Source organism: Orycteropus afer, unplaced genomic scaffold (genome assembly GCF_000298275.1).
Source record: "Orycteropus afer afer isolate SDZICR_OR568_19922 unplaced genomic scaffold, OryAfe1.0 scaffold00778, whole genome shotgun sequence".
In the NCBI taxonomy this organism is placed as follows: domain Eukaryota; kingdom Metazoa; phylum Chordata; class Mammalia; order Tubulidentata; family Orycteropodidae; genus Orycteropus; species Orycteropus afer.
In genome coordinates this window covers 856,376-881,054 of record NW_006922365.1, presented here as the reverse complement: position 1 = coordinate 881,054, position 24,679 = coordinate 856,376, and the positions used below count along the sequence as shown (strand labels likewise).

The 24,679-nt window shown below is 39.5% G+C and overlaps 1 protein-coding gene across 1 annotated transcript in view; it reads right to left on the bottom strand.

Moving 5' to 3' along the window:
- The window catches only part of DEPDC1B (DEP domain containing 1B), a 200,628-nt gene that overhangs the window by 3,597 nt on the left and 172,352 nt on the right, over positions 1-24,679 (bottom strand). The window contains exons 8-9 of the mRNA XM_007957698.2: positions 4,822-4,988; positions 1,719-1,895 (exon numbers count right to left, since the gene is read on the bottom strand). Of these exons, the coding sequence (XP_007955889.2) occupies positions 1,719-1,895; positions 4,822-4,988 (344 nt within the window). The remainder of the gene's footprint in view (positions 1-1,718; positions 1,896-4,821; positions 4,989-24,679) is intronic.

Genomic DNA, 24,679 nt, shown 5'->3' with positions numbered 1-24,679 from the left:
TGCAGCAGACTTGCCCAATGCAATACATTGTTTAATTTCTTGACTGCTGCTTCCATGGGCATTGAATGTGGATCCAAGCAAAATGAAATTCTTGACAACTTCAATCCTTTCTCCATTTTTCATGATGTTGCTTATTGGTCCAGCTGTGAGGATTTTTGTTTTACTTTATATTGAAGTATAATCTATACTGAAGGCTGTAGTCTGATCTTCATCAGGAAATGCTTCAAGTGGTCAATTTCTGCAAGCAAGGTTGTGTTATCTGCTTACTGCAGCTTGTTAATGAGTCTTCCTCTGATCGTGATGCTAATGGTTGAACTTTAACCTATTCTTTTCAGTATAGTGACTCTCTGTATTCCTTCCATCTACTTTTGATGCTTCCTATATTGTTCAAGTTTTTGCCCACAAAATTCTTCAATTCTGCAACTCAAGGCTTTGGATTTTTCTCCGGTTCTTTCAGCTTGAGAAATGCAGAGTGTGTTCTTCTTCCCTTTTGGTTTTCTAACTCCAGGTCTTTGCACATCTCATTATAATATTGTACTTTGTCTTCTCGAGCTGTCCTTTGAAATCTTCTGTTTAGCTCTTCTTTTACATCATCATTTCTTCCATTTGCTTTAGCTATTCTCCATTCAAGAGCTAGTTTCACATTTGGCCCTTTTTTTTTTTTTTTTTTCTTTTGTATCTTTTTAATGACCTTTCAATTTCTTCTGTATTATGTCCTTGATATCATCCCACAACTTGTCTACTCTTTGGTCATCATATTCAATGCATCAAATCTATTCTTAAAATGGTCTCTAAATTCAGGTAGAATATATTCTCAAAGTTGTACTTTGGATCTCATGGACTTGTTTTAATTTTCTTCTACCTTCAACTTGAACTTGCATATGAGCAATTGATGGTCTTTTCCAGAGTCAGCTCATGGTCTTGTTCTGACTGATAATTGTCAGAACTGATGACTGTCAATTCTTCTCCACTGTCTCTTTCCACAGATGTAGTTGTTTTGATTCTTGTGTATTCCATCCAGTGAGGTCTATGTGTCTTGTTGCCATTTATGTTGTTGAAAAAAATATTTGCAATGAAAAGCCATTCATCTTGCAAAATTCTATCTATGATCTCCAATATCATTTCTATCATCAAGGCCATCCTTCCCAACTACCAATCGGTACCTAGGTGGTGCAAATGGTTTGCACTTGACTGCTAACCTAGCCATTGGCTTTTGAACCTACCTAGTGGTGCCACAAAAGAAAAAGCCTAGCAATCTGCTTCCACTGAGATTACAGTCATGAAAATCCTGTCAAGCAGCTCTACTCTGTAACAGACAGGGTTGAATCAACTCACTAAGTTAGAATCAATGTCAACTAATAACAGGACCTAAGTCACAAGTCTATTATGAATCAAGATTTCATTGCACATAAGTCATTTCCATCAAGAACTGTATGGAAGTTCTGAACAAACTCATTCAGGAAATTTGCAATCAAAATTATACAAAATTGATTGGCGTAAACAAAACGAAAAAGGCAGAAGTTTTATCTTTTCAATGATAAGAGCCAACATGTCTGTAGTGCTTACTATAACATATGTCAGCCTCTGTTGCAAGCACTTTACATATATTAACTCACCAATCCTCAAATTCCTCCAATCAAAAGTCCTAAGACGTCTTCCAAGGTAAGATGACTTCCCACTGCCAATTTTATAAGATTGATAATATCCTCTCCCTTTACCTGAACTCTTCGTAGGTGAGCCACACGCTCCTCTATAGAGGTCTGCAAGACCACAGGAACTTTCAGAATCTCCTGGTAATTGTCCATCAGAAATGTCACCAACCTAGCAGCTAATAACTCATCCAAGTCTACTTCATCCTTGGAACACAAGATGCACCGGGAAAACGTCTGAACCATCTGGGGAAATAAATCAATACAAATTTTAAATATACACAGGAGAGTTTTTTCTTCTACTCTGAACTGATACAATCTAATTTGTAAAAAGCAAACTTGAATTGTTGATGAGAAATAGTCCAAGGCACAAGGTGCTCATCCTATCTGATACATGGCCATCTCAGATGAGCTGACTTTCTCATGAACAAGCATAAACAAAATGTGTGTCTCACTTACCTTAAAGAGCCTTAGCAGGGAGATGCTTACCTGAGAAATTCTTAAAGGAATCCTCTTTCATTAACAATTTCAAATATACACATTAACAAGTTCTGAAAATTATGATGACCTCCATGACTTGGATAATATAGTACTTTTCAGTTCAAACTATTTTATAGCTCCTTAACCAAATAATATCCTAATTTCATTATTGATATTAAAGAAAAAAAACTGATAGTACAGTCTGTATGTTTCATCTGTTACATTCTTCTCATTATTGTTATTTTCTCTTAGAGTTTTTTCTAGGATTTTGGATGTACATTTGGCAATGACCTTTGAACATAACCATGAGAGTGTATAAGAAGTGCATTAAGGAATGAGATTCTCTTTACAGTAAGCAAAAGTATAAAAAATATATTATAGATGTAATATATAATATGAATAGAATTCATATTAACTATTCCATTCTCAATACTATCCATTAGACTGACTTTCTTTTTCTGCGCCCCCCACCTTTTTCTACTAATTTTATGGGTGACATATAGTATGTTGTTGTCGTTGTTATGTGCTGTCAAGTTGGACCTGACTCATAGTGACACCTCCTTGGGTTTCTGAGGCAGTATCACTACAGAAGTAGATGGCCCCATCTTCCTTCCAAGGAGTGGCTGGTGGGTTTGAACCGCCAGCCTTCTGGTTAGCAGTCAAGTGTCTTAGGCACTACACTACCAGAGCTCCCGGCTACAACATATACACTCCCGCAATCACAGTAATAACTGTGATTTGTGAGCCAATATAAAGATAAATACATATTCTACATAGGGTCGTAGAGGAGTACACCCACATACATATATATGTATGGTTGTTGATATTACTACATTCATATTTCTAAATGTTGATGTAACTTATATATATAACAATACACATAAAGGGCACAGAAACTACTTAGACATTGGGACTGAACAAATGGACTTAAAGGTTTAGGACCATAGTCTCAGGGAACATCTAGGTCAACTGGCAAAATACAGATCATAAAGATAATGTTCTACATCCTAGTCTGGTGTGTAGTGTCTAGGGTCTTTAAGGCTTGCAAGCAACCCTCTAAGAAGCAACTACTGGTCTCTTCCCATCTGGAGCAAAGAGAATGAAGAAAATCAAAGTCTCAAGGAAGCAATTAGTCCAAAGGACAAATGGCCCACATGAACCACAGCCTTCTCTGCCCTGAGGCCAGAAGAACCAAATAGTGCCCGGCTACCACTCTGACAGGGACCACAATAGAAGGTCTCAGTTAGAATGGGTAACAAATGAAGAACAAAATTCAAATCTTAAAAAAAAAAAAAACCAGATTTACTGGGCTGAAAAAGACTGGGGGAACCTCAAAACTACTGCCTTAAGATAACCTTCGAAATTGAAACTGAAGACAATCGCAGAAGCTACATTTCAGCCAAATAACAGATGACCTTATAAAATAAGGGAGCTCTGGTGGTGTAGTGCCTAAGGCATTTGACTGCTAACCAGAAGGCTGGCAGTTCAAACCCACCAGCCACTCCTTGGAAGGAAGGTTGGGCAATCTACTTCCATGGAGATATTGCCTCGGAAACCCAAGGAGGGGTGGCTATGAGTCGGATCCCACTCGACAGCAATGAGTTTGTTTTTTTGGTTATAAAATAAACAACACCCTTGAAGAATGTGTTCCTTAGAACAATATAAAGCAGAAAGAGCAAACTTTACTTGAAACCAAAGATGAGAAGGCAGGGAGAGACAAGGAAACAGGACAAATAGAAATGGGGAGGAAATGGGAAAGCACTAACACACTGTAGGGACTGTAAGCAATGTCACATTTTTGTATGAATTATTGATTGGAAAATCAATTTGCTATGTAAACTTTGACATAAGGAACAGTAAAATATTTTTAGAAAGAAAAGAGGTCATGAATCACCCTATTAGCAATTGAGTGACCCTTTGATCTTAGTTCACACTTCTTCTAAAATTGGGCTTAGTTGATCCCCGGGATTCAAAGTATTTTACCAAAACATTCCAAGAACATGTATCTCATGGAAGCTTCAATTTTGCTTCAAGGCTTTTTTGGAGAGAAATGAGAGTTAACTAGTAAGTGATTTTAAACATAAATTCCATTTTAAAATATACATTGATATATTACAAAGTTGAATTAAAAAGTAGTATGTGTTTTTAAAAAAAATTGAGAAAACTAATAAGTATCTTCATTCATGGGCCCTTAAACCCTACCCCCAGGGATAAATGTTCTCTCCCTGTCCTGGTAAACTGTCTAGTCCAACTCTACATTTTACATCTTCTCTAGTAGAGTGATTTTAATCCATTATACATGCTGCAGCTCACCTACTGGTTATAGTAATGATGGCTTTCCAACCCTTTTTGTCCTAGAGTTAGAAAGAATGTTGTTTTCTTGAGAGACTTTTTGTCCTTTCTGTCTACCTTTTCTTCTCTTCATGTTGACAGAAGGTATCAGTTTAAGAAGAAAGGACAGGATGCAATAGTTCTCTACACTCAGAGTCTGCCCCCACTCACTCTTTCCTTTCCTTACATTCTTTAAAACACATCGACCAAAAGCACAATGCCAGTCTGGCTGGATTCCAAGCCTTAGCTATTTAGGGAAGCCTGCCTGGGACCACCTTCTGATTCCCTAAACTAATAACATTATTCAGTTGAATTTCATTCCAAAAATTCAAGTCATATTAGATGTTAGGAATCAACGTACCAATGTTCGAGTCCCAAAGCCATCACACAGTGGGGGCATCTCTTTGTTTAAACAGATCCTTGCCATCATCCTCATCAACAGTTGTAACTTTCTCCTATTTTCAGGTGGCAAAAGGAGGCAGCAAATCTGAAATGCTTCAACAGCCATTTTCTCTTTCTGTAACAAACCTGATTTAGAAAAAAGTTTATATATTTCAAAACCTATTACCTATATGGCTTTATTATCTTCACATTTTTCTTCTCATTTATTTTATTGTGGTGAAAACATACACAAGAAGACATTTGCCAACATAACTCCCACATTTACAGCTCAGGGACAATGATGATATTTTTCATGTTGTGCCATCATTACTGCTATCCTTCTCCACACTGTCCCACGGCCCCTAACATAACCTCAATGTCCCACAAACAAAGGCTTTGTTATGTTCACATTTATAAGAAATATTTATTACTAAAAGTACATAAAATATTTTCACATATTTGACTATATTTAAGCTAATTGATTATAGATCCTATCACTCAAAAAACAGCATATAGAATAAAAAAATAAATAATCATTCAAAAATAAAGACAAAACAAAAATCAACATAGAACTACAACCATTAACCAGGAATAAAGAACACTCATTTCCCCCTCCCAACCTTTGATAGACATAACTAAAATGTCATAGCATTCTTTCCCAGTGAATAGGATCAGTCAGGCTAACCCAATTCTTCCTTATTCAAGAATATTCATATTATTATCAGGTCTAAGACAGCATGAGCAATGATACAAATGTGCTGTTGCTGCTCAACCCTCTCCCTGTATTATTTCCTCACGATGAGCAGCATCACCATCTTTCATGACTCTCACAGTTAACATAATAGGACTTCAGTTCCCATAGTCAGCCCACTGAAAAATGCACCCACTTCTTTCTAAGTAATACCTGTCAAATAACTGTTCCTTCCACGTAGGCTATTTGTTCTAGCTAAATGTCCTGATTCTACTGTGTTATATACCATCTGCCTCATCTTGGGTATAATTTTACTAAAAATTAGCATATTTAAATACTATATTCTCTTCAACCATTTCTGTTCCTGAGCACACCCATATCCAAACCTTCTAATGAGGTGAAGCTTCTTCCACCATTTTATTTGTTCTGTATTCAAACTTTTCAAGTTCCCTCCAAACTCTAACTTGTTGACAAAATTGCTTTTTATTTCATTCAAAAATATTTACTGACCACCTATGATATGCCAGGAACTGTACCAAGTTTTGGAGAGACAAAGATATGTTAGGTCCCTTCCTTAGAAGAGTAGCTCTGGTGGTTAAAATACTGGGCTGCTAACCATAAGGTTAGCAGATCAAACCCACCAGCCACTATGAGAGAGAAAGATAGGGCAGTCTGTTTTCAGCCTTGGAAATCCTATGGGGCAGTTCTGTCTGTTCTATATTGTTGTTATGTGCCGTCGAGTTGGACCCGACTCATAGCGATCCCTCCTTGAATTTCCGAGGCAGTATCACTACGGAAGTAGATTGCCCCATCTTCCCTCTGAGGAGTGGCTGGTGGGTTTGAACTGCCAGCCTTCTGGTTAGCAGTCAAGTACCTTAGGCACTACCCTACCAGAGCTCCTATAGGGTTGCTATACGCTAGAATCAACTTACTGGCAGTGGATATGGTTTTTGGTTTCATTTGAAGAGTATACATACTGTGAAAAGAAGACACCCATAAACAAATAAGTAGCAAAATGGGAAAGGTGTTGTGAGAACCATCTGTATGGGGCATATTAAAACAAAGAAACAAAAAAAACCCAAACTCATTGCCATCAAGTCAATTCTGACTCATAGTGATCCCCACTTGGTTTCCAAGGCTGTAAATCTTTACAGAAACAGACTGCTTCATCTTTCTTCCATGGAGGGGCTAGTGGGGCTAGAAACACCAACTTTTTGGTTAGCAGACAAATGCCTTTAACCACTACACCACCAGCGCTCTTTGTGCAGGGCATATTAGGGAACTGTCAATCATTCGAAATAGGATGAGAGGGCAAGGACTTACTAGAAAGAAAGCTGGAAAGGCTGGCAGAGCAAGAGCTTAAAAGGCCTTGAATGCCATACTAACGAGTATGGGTTTGATCCCACAGGCAATATGGATGTGCATGGCAGGAACAAAGGGGCAGGAGAAAAGATTTTGAGATACTATCTGATCCTGGAAAACCAAACCCACTGCCATCAAGTTGATTCCAACTCATAGTGACCCTCATTGGGTTTCCAAGGTGGTAAATCTTTACAGAAGTAGATTGCCCCGCCTTCTTTCCACAGAGTGGCTGGTGGGTTTGAACTGCCCATCTTCTGGTTAGCAGTGAAAATGCCTTAGACACTGCCTTCTTACTTGGGAAAGTTGCCTCTAAGTATCATTATCATTGATATAGACTTGCTTTCAATTCTACGTAATCACAATCAGGGAAAGATAAAAGGTTTATGACTATATTTTAATTATTTCTGTCATTTAGTCAATAAATATCTATATCAAGTCCTGCCTATATTCCATGAAATATTTTAGGAGAGAACATGCAGTGGGGAATAAAACAAAATCCCTCTCTGATCTCATGAAGCTAACTCCCCAGCAGAAGCATCAGATAATAAAGAGATCTATAAAATGATGTCAAGTAGAAAGAGACTGTAATGAACTACAAAATAGGAAAGAAGCTGAGAAGCGATGAGATGTTCTCAAGAAAACATCTCCAGAATTTAAGGAAAGGCCTCTCTCTGTGGAGGGAACAATTGAACAGAGACCTGAAAGAAATGAGAGTAAACTATGGAAATATTGGAGAGGTGAACTTGCAAAGCAGAGGAAATACCAAATACCAAGATTGTGAAATGGGAACAAGCTTGGAGTCTGAGGAACAGCACTGAGGTCAGTGTGGAAAAAGGGCAGTATATAAGGGAAAGAGCAGTCAAATGAGGTTACAGAGGGAGTCAAGAACCCGATGATACCAGAGCCTCATGGGCCATTGTTAAGGATTTCATGGTCAGTGACCTGAGAAGCCATGGGAGGGCTTTGGGCAGCAGTGTCACTTGATCAGAATTACTTTTTACTCCAGCAGATATAAAGGGAATAGATTGTGAAGAGGTAATAGGCAGTAGGCCAGTTAGGCAGATTAGTGCACGGCCAAAGGAAGGCAAAATGATGTCTATATGGGTTCGTAGTGGTTGCAAATGGTAAGAATTAGTTAGAGTCCAGATCTATTACTCCACAAAATCTACTTTTTCTATGAAGCCTTCAATCACTTTAGTCAACAAATCCCTTCTTTTTCCAAATTATTAAAACACATTCAGAAAGTCAGATTTCAGTTAAACTGCAAGCAAAGGATAAGTCTTATATCTCTAAAAAATAAGTCTTATACCTCATTTTTTTTCTAAAGAACTCGTTGAGGTCCTATATTTTGTATCAATAATAGCTAAATGCTCTTGGGCTCACAGCTTTCTCATAAGCTTAACCATGCTAGAAGTAAACTTTATATTATCATGTTACATGTATACGTATTGCTTTATGAAGGAGAGTACAGGTAATTGAAAGAATAATGAATTTATTTTAGCAAATCATATATCCTAGTATAGTGTTGTTTTTTTGCTAGGTGTTGTCAAGTCAGCTCCGACTCACAGCGACCCTACATACAACAGAACAAAACACTGCCTGGTCCTGCCCCAGCCTCACAATCCTTGCTATGCTTGACCTCATTGCTGCAGCCACTGTGTCAATCCATTTCACTGAGGGTCTTCCCCTTTGTTGCCAATCCTCTACTTTACCAAGTGTGATATCCTTCTCCAGGGACTGGTCCCCTGTGACAATGTAACAAAAGTAGATGAGATGAAGTGTGGCTATTCTTGCTTCTAAGGAGCATTCTGACTGCACTTCTTCCAGAAAAGATTTGTTCATTCTTCTGGCAATCTATGGTGTTTTCAATATTCTTCACCAATACCACAATTCAAAAACATTGACTCTTCTTGTCTTCTTTATGCATTGTCCAGCTTCCATATGAATATGAGGTGAAAGTACCATGGCTTAGGTTAGGTGAACCTTAGTCTTCAAAGTAACATTTTCCCCCTTAATACTTTAAAGGGTTCTCTTGCAGCACATTTGCCCAGTGCAGTATGTGTGATTTCTTGACTATTGTTTTCATGGGTATTGATTATGGATCCAAGTAAAATGACAACTTCAATCTTCTGTCCATTTATCATGCTGTTACTTCTTATCGTACCATAAATTGCCAGTGGTATAGCTTCACAGCAACATGCACACCACCACACTATGACAAACTGACAGATGATTGGTGGAATATAAAGAAAAAAACAACTCATTGCCATCGACACATAGTGACCTTCAGTGGGTTTCCAAGGCTGTAAATGTTTACAGAAGCAGACTGCCTCATCTTTCTTCCATGGAGTGGTTGGTGGAGTGTGGTAGAGTATAGTGGTAGGCATACAAAATAAATACTCAAATACCTATTCATCAAGGTTGTTAATGAGTCTTCCTCCAACTCTAATGTGTTCTACTTCAGAGAGTCCAGCGTCTCAGATTATTTGCTCAGCATAGAGATTGAATAAGTATGGTGAAAGGATGCAACGCTGCCTCACACCTTTCCTGATTTTACACCATGTAGCATCCCCTTGTCCTGTTTGAACAACTGCCTCCAGGTCTATATATAGGTTCCATACACAGAACAATTAAGTGTTCCGGAATTCTCATTCTTTGTAATATTATCCATAATTTGTTAGGCTCTACACAATCAAAGCCTTTGCAGAGTCAATAAAATACAGATAAACATCTTTCTGGTATTCCCTGCTTTCAGTCAAGATCCATCAGATGTCACCATGTCTGCTTCTGAATCCAGTTTGAATTTCTGGCAATTCCCTATCAATATAGCACTGCAACTGTTTTTTTTTTAAATAATTTTCAGCAAAATTGTATTTGTGTGTGATATCAGTGGTGTTCTCAATAATTTCCACATTCTGTTGTATCACCTTTCTTTGCAATGTGCACAAATATGTACCTCTTTCAATCAGTTGGCCAAGCAGCTGTCTTCCACATTCATTGGCATAGATGGCGTGCTTACAGTATCGCACTCGATTGTTGAAACATCTTAACTGGTATTCTTTCCATTCCTGGAGACTTCTTTTTCACCAATGTTTTCAGTGCAGCTTGGACTTCTTCCTTTAATACCATTGGTTCTTTATGCTACCTCCTAAAATTCTTGAATATCTGCCAACTCCTCTTGGTACGGTCACTCTGTATATTTCTTCCAACTTTTTTGGATGTTTCCTGTGTTGTTCAGTATTTTGCCCACAGAATCTTTCAATATTGCAATTTGAGGTTTGAATTTTTTCCTCAGTTTAGCTTGAGAAACACTAAACATGATCTTCTCTTCTGGTTCCATTTCATTTTTGACAACTTCTAATTTTCCTACTTTGTACATTGCATGTTCCTATTGGGAGTCATCCACAGGGACCCAGGTAAGGGAGGCAAACTTGCCTGTCCGTTTGTCCTACCGTGGTAATGTGTTGATGTGAGTTTTGAGGCTGAGCCACTGGTGTTTCAAACCCAGTAGGATGCACGTGGCGCACAGGTACCAGCCCAGCTTACAGACTGAGACAGACTAGGAAGAAGGAAGAGGCCATCCGCTTCTCAAACAATTGGCCAGGGGAAACCTTATGAATAGCAAAGAAACACTGTATGATACATTACCGCGCAACTTTATGAATAGTCCGGTTAGGTTAGAAGGATCTCCAGATAGGACTGGGAAAGAGCTGCATCATCTGAGTAAACCCAGCTTCTCGGATTATTTGTTCTTCTTCTTCAATAGTGCTTTGCTTATTTGAGGTCTCTTTCCTTTCCATAAGTTATGCTTGAAGAATACAGTCTGCAGTGTGGATTATGTCTCAATATAAAGAAAACAAAAATCCTCACAACTGGACCAATGAGCAGCATCACAATAAATGGAGAGAAGATTGAGGTTGTCTAAGAATTGACATTGCTTGGTTATACAATCAATGCCAATGGAAGCAGCAGTCAGGACATTAGACTACATGTAGCACTGGGAAAGTCAACCACAGAGGAACTGTTTTCAAGTGCTGAGGAGCAAGGATGTCTCCTTGAGGACTAAGGTGTGCCTGACACAAGCCATGATATTTCCAATTGCCTCGTATCCATGTGAGAGCTGGACAATGAATAAGGTGATGCTTTTGAGTTGTGGTGCTGGCAAAGAATGCTGAAAGTACCACGGACTGCTAAAAGAACTAACAGATCTGTCCTGGAGGAAGTGCAGTCGGAATGCTCCTTGGAAGCGAGAATGGCCAGACTTCGTCTCACCTATTTTGGTCATGTTGTCAGAAGGGACCATTCCCTGGAGAAGGATGTCATGCTTGGTAGGGTGGAGGGTCGACGAAAGAGGGGGAGGCCTTCAACGAGATGGATTGACAGACACGGTGGCTGCGATGATGGGCTCAGGTATAGCAAGGATCGCAGAGCTGGCGTGGGATCGGGCAGTGTTTCGTTCTGCTGTGCATGGGGTCGCTGAGTCGGAAACGACTCAATGGCACCTAACAATAACACAATATGTTCCTATTACTAATTACAATTCCAAGGAAGTTTACAACTCTTCCTTCTCATTTTGAGTCATGTGACATCACTAAATAAAGCCCCAAAAGGTTTACTCTATCCACATCATTAAAGTCAATTCTACTTTGAGGAGGCAGCTCTTCCTCTCTACTATTTGGAGTGCCATTGAATTTGAAGGGCTCATCTTCCAGTACTATATCACACAAAATTCCACTGCTATTTATGTGGTTTTCACTGGTCAGGTTTTTTTTTTTTTTTTTTTTTTTTAGATAGTATAGTATCCTTTACCCTTTACATGCAAGCCACCACAGAATGACAAACTGACAGACAACTGGTGGCATGAAATATCTAGAACAGGCAAATCCAAAGATCAAGGTTTATGCCACAGAAAATTCAAGCCCAGGACTGCCAGATCTTCCAATTTTTCTAAAGATGCTGGAAACATGAATTCTTCTGTAACTCTCCTGTTTCTTAAAGTTAGACAACTAATTAAATTTTCTTTTCAAAATACACATGTCAAACCAGATGTACTTATGAGCCACATTTGGCCCACAGGCCATGAATGTGGGATCTCAGATTATAAATTATATAACTTATGGAAAGGAAAGAGACCTCAAATAAGCAAAGCACTATTGAAGAAGAAGAGCAAAGTAGGAGGTCTCACACTGCCAGATCTCAAAGCCTACTACACAGCCACAGTAGGCAAAACAGCCTGGCACTGGTACAACAATAGACACATAGACCAGTGGAACAGAATTGAGAACTCAAAAACAGATCCATCGACCTATGGTCAGCTTATTTTTTACAAAGAGCTGAAATCCATTAAATGGAGAAGAGATGATCTCTTTAAGAAATGGTGCTGGCAAAACTGGATATCCATTTGCAGAAAAATGAAACAAGATCCATACCTCATACCATACACAAAAACTAACTCCAGATGGATCAAAGACTTAAATGTAAAACCTAAAACTATAAAGTTCCTCAAGGAAAAAATAGGGGCAAATTTAGGAGCCCTAATTTATGGCATAAATAGACTGTCAAGCATAACCCAAAATACACCAACAGCTTAACAACAGCTTAAGATAAACTAGATGAATGGAACCTTTTAAAAATTAAGTTCTCCAAAAAAGGAAAAAGAGAACTTAGAGATTGGGAAAAAAAATATTTGGCAATGACATAGCTGACAAGGGACTTATCTCTAAAATTTATAGGGAAGTCCAACACCTCAACAACAAAAAGATTAACAATCCAATTTAAAAAATGGGCAGAAGACATGAATAGACACTTCACCAAAGAGTACATTCAGGTGGCCAGCAAACACATGAAGAAATGCTCATGATCATTAGCCATCAGAGAGATGCAAATCAAAACAATAACGAGCTATCATCTCACCCTAGCACTAATGGCAAAGTTCAACAAGACAGAAAATACAAAATGCTGGCAAGGATGTTGAGTGATTGGGATTCTCATACACTGCTGGTGGGACTGTCAAATGATATAATCACTGTGGAAAGCAGTATGGCAATTCCTTAAAAAGCTGGAATTAGAAATGCCATTTGATCCACCAATCCCATTACTAGGTATGTATCCTAAAGAAGTGAGAGCCAGGACAAAAACAGTATATGCACATGCATGTTCATTGCAGCACTCTTTGCAAAACCAAAAAGATGGAAACAACCTACATGCCCACCAACAGAAGAATGGATAACCAAACTATGGTACTACTCACAATGGAATACTATGCAACACTAACAAATAATGTAGAATCTGCAAAACTGCATAACATGGATGAACTTGGAGGACATTATGCTAAGTGAAATAAGTCAATCAGGGAAGGACAAAAAATGTATTAGTCCATTATTGTAAAAAGTCAAGGAAAGGTTTATATACTGAAGAAAACTTTCTTTGTTGGTTACCAGGAGTGGGAAGGTAGGGGAGGGAACACTGCAGACAAACAAAGAAAAAGTACCTTGACCCATGTCACTTTAGTTTTGTGAATTTCACTGTACATAAATTATATTCCAATAAAATGTACTTTTTTTAAAAAATTATGTAACTTACAAATCATCCAATTTTCTGAAACACTATCCCTTGCACCTATCCTTCCTATCTGACTCCCCTTTTTCCTCAATAAGCCAATTTACTGTATGTTATATAGTTTGAGAAACTGTTTTAATTCTCCTGGAATCCAGATTTCTGAGCAAGGAGTTGGAGTGACCACCCGGCCCATTTGGCCTTAGGTGTCCTTTTAAACCTTGAGCCCATAAGGAATTGGTTTTTCTGGAGTCACCTCCTCAAACAGCCTATTAAGCAGCTCAATGAAGATCATTTTGCCTTAGGCAATGGATTCTTTTGGAGAATTTTATATTGCGAAGACAGTTTCGAGAGGTTGGCAACTCAAGGGTCTGATTGGAAGTTGTGTTTTAGGATATATGGCATGTCCTTAATGACTCTGTTTTTATAACTGACTGACCCTGAAACTCTGTACATGCTCAGACTCTATCTCCTGAGAAACCAACGTGAAAGGAATTGACAATGACCTTTAGGAGACTACCTTTGCAGATCCTACCTATATAACCTGTTTTTACTATCTTCTCTTTGAAGTGTTGTTATAGATTGAAATGTATCCCAGAAAAGTATGTGTCAACTTGGCTCAGAAGAAGGAAGGGGCCATCAACTTCTCAAAGAATTGGCCAGAGAAAACCTTATGATTCTCGATAGCATACAATTATCCTCCATTTTGTGATTTGATATAATTATCCTATGTGTAGTAAATCCTAACCTCTATGATGTTAATGGGAAGCTCAGGTGGCATGGTGCCTAAGGCATCTGACAGCTAACCACAAGGCTGGTGGTTCAAATTCACAAGCCACTCCTCAGAAGGAAGGTTAGGCAATCTACTTCCGTAGTGATACTGCCTTGGAAACCCAAGGAGAGCTCATTATGAGTTGGATCCAACTTGGCGGCAGTGACTTTTTTTTTTAAATGATGCTAATGAGACAGAATCAGAGGCAGTTACGTTAATAAGACAGGATACAATCCATAGCATTAGGCTATATCTTAAATCAATCTCTTTTGAGATATAAAGGAGATTAAACAAGTGAGTAGAGATCAGAGGGACCTTAGTATCACCAAGAAAGAAGAGCTAGGAGAGAAGCACATCCCTTGGAACCTGCACTAAGAACTTCCTAGACCAAAGGGAAGACTGATGCCAAGATACATGGAGATCTCCAAGCAATGTCAGGCCCACAGATAATGAACAAAGACAACTTTGTCCACTTCCCTTAAAGTAGACAAGAGAGAGAAAGCTTTCCCTTACATCTGGCAACCTGAATTTGGACTTCTAGCCTCCTAAACTATGAGAGGATAAATTCTGTTTACTAAAACCATCATCTTGTGGTATTTCTGTTGTAGCAGCCCCAGATAACTAAGACAAGCACCTTCACAATACTTTTGATTTGATGCTGCCCAATTTGAATCTATCTACTCACAATAAATATATTGTTACACTGACTACTGGTGTTTCTCTGCACATTTAGGTTTTTAATAAGCTCAGTAGATTCTAGGGTAAGTGTGGAGTAGGGGTTGAAAATACTCTCCTATGTAATTCACTCCATTCAAAAAGTTAGCAGAACTGTGATCTTAATACAAGGAACTGCCATTTTGGAAATGAAGATGAATTACCATGGGCACTTTAGTTGTTTCGCTTTTGTTGTTAGTCAGATGGCTAAGCCAAATCAAACAATTTTTTTAAGATGTAAGTGAAGAATAAATCTTACATCCCCAAAAATGTCACATCTTTTCATTTTTCTTAAGAACTCTTAGAGGTCCTGTTTCATGCACAGTAATAATTAACTGCTCTCAGGGTCATACTTTTGCATAAACTCAACCATGCTAAAAGCAAACAAACCTCAAAAGAAGTTCATTGGCTAAACTGAAAATTACTTCCATTGAAAATGCTGTACAATTTATAGTTTCTAAACAATATAGACTGATTAGTTTCTTTAAGTAAGTCAAAATGTTTAAGGAATGAGTCAGCCCAACTGGAATTCAACCTACATATACATATCTTTTGCCAATGATGTAACAGAATTGCTATACTAATCTTTGTTAACGATATAAACAAATTATTATCTTCCATAATCTGGAAGACTTTCTTCTCTCACTACATAAAACCAAAAAACAAACTCACTACCATCAAGTTGTTTACAACTCATAGTGACCCCTCCTTGGGTTTCCAGGGTGGTATCTCTATGGAAGTACATTGCCTAACCTTCCTTCCAAGGAGAGGCCAGTGGGTTTGAACCACCAGCTTTCTGGTTAGCAGTCAAATGCCTTAGACACTATGTCACCAGAGCTCCTTTTCATGACATAAAGATCATTAAAAACAAACCAAAAAAACTTGTCTATAGAAGATGTCTCAAATGCAATAACTTCAGAACTAGATGAAGCAAGATAAATACATTATGACCATCCCACATACACTGTTCTATTCTTAGCTGATAATTAAGTGCACTAAATTCCCTAACCTACTCATCTTTCTCCACCCTAAACTGTCTATAGATGATATTTTTAAAAGTAGTTGTAGGTAAAGAATTTAATTTTACCCAAAGTAATTTGGTCTTTGTTTTTAGTTCCTGAGAGATACGTCTCAACTCTTGGAATTTCCTGAATAAATGATGCCTTGCTATCTAGAACGCCAGATAGCAACTGAGATTTTATGCTAATGAGATGATCCAGGTGAGGGCTGACTTGGCCAGAAAGATCGGTGCATGATATTGGCCTGGTTGTTGTTGTTGTTCTTAGGTGCTGTCAAGTTGGATCCAACTCATAGAGACCTTATGCACAACAGAACAAAACATTGCCCGGTCCTGTGCCAGCCTCATAATCCTTGCTATACCTGAGCCCACCATTGAAGCCACTATGTTAATCCATCTCGTTGAGGGCCTTCCCCTTTTTCATTGACCCTCCACTTTACCAAGCATGATAATCCTCTCCAGGGAATGGTCCCTTCTGACATGATCAAAATAAGTCAGATGAAGTCTGGACATTCTCTCTTCCAAGGAGCATTCCACGTGCATTCTTCCAGAGCAGATTTGTTCCTTCTTTTGGCAGTCCATGATAGTTTCTGTATTCTTTGCCAACACCACAACTGAAAAGCATCAACCCTTCTTCAGTCTTTCTTACTCATTGTCCAGCTCTCACATGCGTATGAGGCGACTGAAAATACTGGAGCTTGGGTTAGGCACTCCTTAGTCTTCAAGGAGACATCTTTGCTCCTTAATACCTAAAAGAGGTCTTTTACATCATATTTGCCCAGTACAATACATTGTCTGATGTCCTGACTGCTGCTTCCATTGTTGTTGATTGTGGAATCAAGTAATACAAAATCTTTGATAACTCTAATCCTTTCTCCATTTATCAAGATGCTGCCTATTGGTCCAGTTGTGAGGATTTTTGCTTTCTTTATGTCAAGGTGTAATCCATACTGCAGACTGTAGTCTTTAATCTTCATCAGTAAGTGCTTCCAGTCATCCTCACTTTCAGCAAGCAAAGCTGTGTCATCTTCATATTGCAGGTTGTTAATGAGTCTTCCTCCAATCCTCTTTTTCATATAGTCCAATTTCTCAGATTATTTGCTCAGCATACAGAGTGAATAAGTATGGTGAAAGGATACAACCCTGACACACACCCTTCCTGATTTTAAGCCATGCAGTATCCCCTTATTCTGTTTGAACAACAGCCTCCTAGTCTATATACAGGCTCCTCATGAGCACAACTAAGTGTTCTGGAAGTCCATTCTTCTCAATGTTATCCATAATTTGTTATGATCCACACAATCAAATGCTTTTGCACAGTCAATAAAACACAAGCAAGTATCTTTTTGGTATTCTTTGCTTGCACTCAAGATCTCTATCATCAGCTATGATATCCCTTGTTCCACATCCTCTTCTAAAGCCACCTTGCATTGCTGGCTGTTCCCTGTCAATACCCTGTTGCAACCATTTTTGAATTATCCTCAGCAAGATTTTACTTGCATGTGATATTAATGATATTATTCAATAATTTCCACATTCTGTGGGATCACCTTTCTTTGGAATGGATACAAATATGGATTTCTTCCAGTCAGTTGGCCAGGAAGTTATCCTCCAAATTTCTTGGCACAGACAAGTGAGTGCCTCCAGTGCAGCATCCACTTGTTGAAACATCTCAGTGGTATTCCGTCAATTCCTGGAGCCTTGCTCTTCGCCAATTCCTTCAGAGTACCCTCAACTTCAGATATTCAGGGATCAGCTCCTCACAGTTATCCATGATGAAAACTCTGCGTACATATAATTTAATGTTGTTCTTTTTCTTTCTGTTTTCAAATAGATCAAAAGGCGCACGTCTTGGAACAAAGAGAAGCGCTCTGAATTCCAGCTGTCTTTCAACTGAGAAATGCTTCACCGCCAGGTGGTCTTCCCAGTCGTTGGTCAAGCTCTTGTAGAATTCCCCATACTCCTCGTTGGTGATGTCATCAGGGTTTCTGGTCCAGATGGGCTTCGTCTTGTTGAGCACCTCCTGGTCGTTGTACTTCTCCTGATCTTCTTTTTCTTCTTCTTGTCACCATTCTTCTTTTCTTCCTCCTCTTCATCAGAGCCAACATCTTCTATCTCAGGCTTGTCATCCGACTCCTTTTCTTTTTATTTCTCTTCCTCCTTCTCTTCCTTTTCTTCAGCCTCATTATCACTTACTTCCTTATCTCGTTCTTTCTCCACAAAAAGAGTGATTGGATAGCCAATGAATTGAGAGTGTTTCTTCACGACCTCCTTCATTCTTCTTTCCTCCAGGTACTCAGTTTGGTCTTCTCTCAGATGCAAGATAACCTTGGTTCCACAACTTATAGGTTTACCTGTGTCTGTCCTAACCGTGAAGGACCCTCCTGCAGAGGACTCCCACGCGTACTGCTCGTCATTGTTGTGTTTGGTGATCACCGTCACTTTCTCGGCGACCAGATACACTGAGTAAAATCCCACTCCGAACTGGCCAATCATGGAGATGTCGGCACCAGCCGGCAGAGCTTCCATAAACACCTTGGTGCCCGACTTGGTGATGGTACCAAGATTGTTGATCAGGTCGGCCTTGGTCATGCCAATTCCCGTGTCCACGATGGTGAGGGTGCGATCTTGCTTGTTCGGGATGAGGTTGATGTGTAGGTCTTTCCCCGATTCCAGCTTACTGGGATCTGTCAAACTGTGAGAAGCTGATCCCTGAATATCTGAATTTCATTAGAGGTGTGGTGGACTCCGAGGATCTCCCTCTCAATATTTCCTGTGAGATGTTGCAGCAAAGCAAGATTTTGAAAGTTATCAGGAAGAATTTGGTCAAAAAGTGCTTGGAACTCTTCACTGAACTGGTGGAAGATAAAGAGAACTACAAGAAGTTTTATGAGCAGTTCTCTAAAAACATTAAGCTTGGAATACATGAGGACTCCCAGAACCGGAAAAAGCTTTCTGAGCTGTTGCGATACTACATGTCAGCCTCGGGTGATGAGATGGTTTCCCTCAAGGACTATTGCACCAGAATGAAGGAGAACCAAAAACACATCTACTACATCACTGGTGAAACCAAGGACCAGGTTGCTAACTCGGCCTTTGTGGAGCATCTTCGGAAGCACGGATTGGAAGTGATCTACATGATTGAGCCCATTGATGAGTATTGTGTCCAACAGCTGAAGGGATTTGAGGGGAAGACTTTAGTGTCAGTCACCAAAGAGGGCTTGGAACTTCCAGAGGATGAAGAAGAGAAAAAGAAACAGGAAGAGAAGAAAACAAAGTTTGAAAACCTCTGCAAAATCATGAAAGACATTTTGGAGAAAAAAGTTGAAAAGGTGGTGGTGTCAAACCGATTGGTCACCTCCCCGTGCTGCATAGTCACAAGCACGTATGGCTGGACCGCCAACATGGAAAGAATCATGAAGGCTCAAGCCCTAAGAGACAACTCCACGATGGGTTACATGGCAGCGAAGAAGCACCTGGAGGTCAACCCTGACCACTCCATCGTTGAGACCCTGTGGCAGAAGGCCGAGGCCGACAAGAAAAACAAATCTGTGAAGGATTTGGTCATCCTACTGTATGAGACCGCCCTCCTGTCTTCGGGCTTCAGTCTGGAAGATCCCCAGACACATGCAAACAGGATCTAACTGGATGATCAAGCTGGGTCTGGGTACTGATGAAGATGACCGTACTGCTGATGAGACTAGCGCTGCTGTCACTGAAGAAATGCCACCCCTTGAAGGAGATGATGACATGTCACGCATGGAAGAAGTCGACTAAGTGCCGTCTGGGGAGTCCTTGTACATGTGTTCAATACTTCATCTTCATTCCCTCTGATAATATATTTTCAAGGATTTAAAAAAAAAAAAGTGGGAGCTCTGGTAACATAGTGGCTAAGGCACTTGACTGCTAACCAGAAGGCTGGCAGTTCAAACCCACCAGCCACTACTCAGAAGGAAGATGGGGCAATCTACTTCCGTAGTGATACTGCCTTGGAAACCCAAGGAGGGGTCGCTATGAGTAGGGTCCGACTCGACAGCACATAACAACAACAACAAGAAGCCTCAACTTCTTCCTTCAATCCCATTGGTTGTTGATGATATGTCACCTCCTCAAATGGATGAACATTAACCATTTTTTTTTTGGTACAGTGACTCGGTATACTCCTTCCATCTTCTTTTGATGTTTCCTACATCATTCAATATTTTGCCCATAGAATCTTTCAATATTACAACTTGAGGCTTAAATTTTTTCTCAGGTCTTTTAGCTTGAGAAATGCTGAGTGTGTTCTTCCCTTTTGGTTTTTTAACTCCAGGTCTTTGCACATTTCATTGTAATAACTGACTATGTCTTCTCGAGCTGCTCTTTGAAATCTTTTGTTCAGCTCTTTCATCCTGTCGATTCTTCCATTCGCTTTAGCTACTCTCCATTCAAGGGCAAGTTTCAGAGTCTCTCCTGACACCCATTTTGGTCTTTTCTTCCTTTCCTGTCTTTTTAATGACCTTTATGTTCTTCATGGGTGATGTTCTTGATGTCATTCCACAATTCCTCATTTTTGGTCATTGGTTTTCAATGCATCAAATCTATTCTTTAGATGGTATCTAAATTCAGGAGGGATATAATCAAGGTCATATTTTGGGTCTCCTAGACTTCTTTTAATTGTCTTTAGCTTCATCCTGAACTTGCATATGAACAGTTGATGGTCTGTTCCACAGTCAGGTCCCAGCCTTGTTTTGGCTGAAGATATTGAGCTTCTCCATCACCTCTTGCCACAGATACAGTCATTTTGATTCTGGTGTACTCCATCTGGTGAAGTCCATGTGCATAGCTGCCATTTATGTTATTACAAAGAGGTATTTGCCATGAATAAGTTGAAGGTCTTGCAATATTCTATCATGCAACATCCAGCATTATTTTTATCACTAAGGCCATATTTTCCAACTACCAGTGATTCTTGTTTCCAGCTTTTGCATTCTAGTCACCAGTGATAGTCAACACATCTGGAGTGCATGTTTGGTCAATTTCAGACTGCAGAAGTTGGTGAAAATCTTTAATTTCCTCATCTTTGAATAACAATAGTATTAACTGGTCTTCCTTGTAGGCATATGGATACTATCCTATCACTGACAGCACTGTACTTCAGGACAGATTTTGAAACATTCTTTGTAACAAAAAATGCCACACCATTCCTCTTCAATTTGTCATTCCTGGCATAGTAGATCATATGGTTATCTGATTCAAAATGGTCAAAAACAGTCCATTTCAGCTCACTAAAGCCCATGATATCAATCTTTATGCATTCCATTTCATTTTTGACAGCTCCCAATTTTCCTAGATTCATACATCTTACATTCCATGTTCCAATTATTAATGGATGTTTGCATCTGTTTCTTCTCCTTTTGAGTCGTGCCACATCAGCAAATAGAGGTCCCAAAAGCTTTATTCCATCCACATCATTAAGGTCAGCTCTACTCAGAGGAGGCAGCTCTTCCCCAGTTATATTTTGAATGCCTTCTGATCTGAGGGGCTCATCTTCCTGCACTGTATCTGAAAATGTTTCAAGGCTATTCATAAAGTTTTCCAGTAATATATCAGACAGTGTTTCACTGCTATTCATAAGGTTTTCACTTGCCAATCTGAGAAGTAGATGGCTCCTTCCTTCTGTCCAGTCTGTCTTAGACTGGAAGCTCCACTGAAACACATCCACCATGTGTGTGACCCTGCTAATATTTGAAACACTGGTGGCATACTCTCCAGCCTCACAGCAACACACAAACCACCAGACAAGTGGTAGTGGCATAGTGGAAAAAGGCATAATTCAATTAATCATACTTAGGTAATGAAGCCCCCAGAAAGGCTCTGGATATGAAACCTCCATGGGAGTCCTGGTTGATAGAAGACATCAACCAGTCCTGGTTGGTTAATGGACTGAATACTGGCCAATTATTTTTAGTACACATGGGAGAGTAACACATCCCTTTTATGGGGCATGAAACCTCCACATTGTAAACTCTCCCAGGCTTGCTTTGTGCTGATCCTGATATGTAACTTTATAATAATAAAACTATAATCACAAGTATAATGCTTTCTATGAGATCTGTGAGTCATTCCTATAAATTATCAACTCTGGGGGAGTTGTAAGCACCAGTAGGTCAGAAGTGAATTGGGCTAGGAACCCCTGAGCTTGCAGGTGGCATGCTGAAAGGGTAGTGGAAAAACTCCAAATTTCTAGCCACCAAGTCCAGAGTGAGGAGATCCATGGGGACTCTCAAGCTTGAGGCTAATGTCTAAAGTTGGACCAACTTGGCAGTCTGGAGGACTTTCTTTTAACTTACAAGATTTCACCTATGTGTGATAAGGGAATCACACATAGAAAGAAATGCTGAATGGGCAAATGGTGTCAGAACAGAAGGGGCAGAGAAGTGATAAATGGAGATTTTTATTTAGGTTGAATATTATCCTCATAGATTGTGTCAGAAAAGGTAGAATTTGGTATTTATCCATTCAGGGATGACTCAGATGTCAATTTGGAAAACCAATAACCAAACCTATTACCAAAGAATCAATTTTGACTCGTTGTTGTTGACAGTTGCCATTGAGTCATCTCCAACTCATAGCGACCCTATGCACAACAGAAGGAAACACTGCCTGGTCCTGTGCCAACCTCATGATCCTTGCTATACCTGAGCCCATCATTGCGGCCACTGTGTCAATCCATCTCCTTCAGGGCCTTCCCCCTCTTCATTGACCCTCCACTTTACCAAGCATGATATCTTTCTCCAGGGAATGATCCCTTCTGACAACATGACCAAAGTAGGTGAGATGAAGTCTGGCCATTCTCGCTTCCAAGGAGCATTCCAGCTGCACTTCTTCCAGGACAGATTTGTTAGTCTTTTAGCAGACTACGGTACTCTTAGCATTCTTCTCTAACACCGCAATTAAAAAGCATCAACTCTTCTTCAGTCTTCCTCATTCATTGTCCAGCTCTCACATGCATAAGAGACGATTGAAAATACCATGGCTTACGTTAGCACCTTAATCTTCAAGGAGGCATCTTTGCTCTTCATCACTTGAAATAGGTCTTTTGCAGCATATTTGCCCAATGCAATACATTGTCTGATGTCTTGCCTGCTGCTTCTATTGGTATTGATTGTAGAACCAAGTAATATGAAGTCCTTGGCAACTTCCACCTTTTTCTCCATTTATCATGAAGCTATTTATTGGACCAGTTGTGAGGATTTTTGTTTTCTTTATATTGAGATGTAATCCATACCGCAGACTGTAGTCTTTAATCTTCATCAGCAAGTGCTTCAAGTCATTCTCACTTTCAGCAAGCACAGCTGTGTCATTTGGATATCGTAGGTTGTTAATGAGTCTTCCTCCAATCCTGATGAAACATTCTTCTTCATATAATCCAGGTTCTCAGATTATCTGCTCAGCATACAAGTTGAATAAGTATAGTGAAAGGACACAACCTTGACACACTCCCTTCTTGATTTTCAACCATGCAGTACCCCCTTGTTCTGTTCGAATGACAGCCTCCTGATCTATGTACAAGTTCCTCATGAAGTACAATCAAGGGTTCTGGAATTCCCATTCTTCTCAATGTTATCCAAAATTTGTTATGATCGACAAACCAAATGCTTTTGCATAGTCAATAAAACATAAGTAAACATTGTTCTGGTATTCTTTGCTTTCAGCTAAGATCCATCTGATATCAGCAATGATATCCCTAGTTCCACATACTCTTCTGAATCCAGCTTGCATTTCTGGAAGCTCTCTGTCAATATACTGTTGTACCCATTTTTGAATTGTCTTCAGTAAGATTTCACTTGTGAGCTATACTAATGATATTGTTTGATGATTTCCATGTTCTGTGGGATCACCTTTCTTTGGAATGGGTACAAATATGGATCTCTTCCAGTCAGTTGGACAGGTAACTGTCTTCCAAATCTCTTGGCATAGCTGATTGAGTGCCTCCAGTGTGGCATCTGTTTGTTGAAACATCTCAATGGGTATTCCATCATTTGTGGCCTTGTTCTCTGCCAATTCCTTCAGTGCAGTTCCAACTTCTTCCTTCAATACCATTGGTTCTTCATCATGTGCCACTTCCTGAAATGGATAAACATTGACCAAATCTTTTCAGTACAGTGACTCTGTGTATTCCATCTTCCTTTGATGTCTCCTGTACCTACCAGCCACTCCTCGGAAGGAAGGTTGGGAATGTACTTCTGTAGTGATACCGCCTTGGAAACTCAAGGAGGGGTCGCTATGAGTCAAGTCCAACTCAACGGCATATAACAACAACAACAAGCACCATTCAATATTTTGCCCATAGAATCTTTCAATATTGCAAATTGAGGCTTACATTTTTTTCCTCAGTTCTTTTAGCTTGAGAAATGCTGAGTGTTCTTCCCTTTTGATTTTCTAACTCCAGGTCTTTGCACATTTCATTACAGTAATTGGCTTTTTCTGTTCAAGCTGCTCTTTGAAATCTTCTGTTCAGCTCTTTTATTTTGTCATTTCTTCCATTTTCTTATTTATTCTCTGCTCAAAGGCAAGTTTCAGAGTCTCTTCTGACATCTATTTTGGTCTTTCGTCCTTTCTTGTCTTTTTAATGACCTCTTGCTTTCCTCCTCATGGATGATGTTCTTGACGTCATCCCACAATTTCTGGTTTCGGTCATTGGTGTTCCATATATCAAATCTATTCTTTAAATGGTCTCTAAA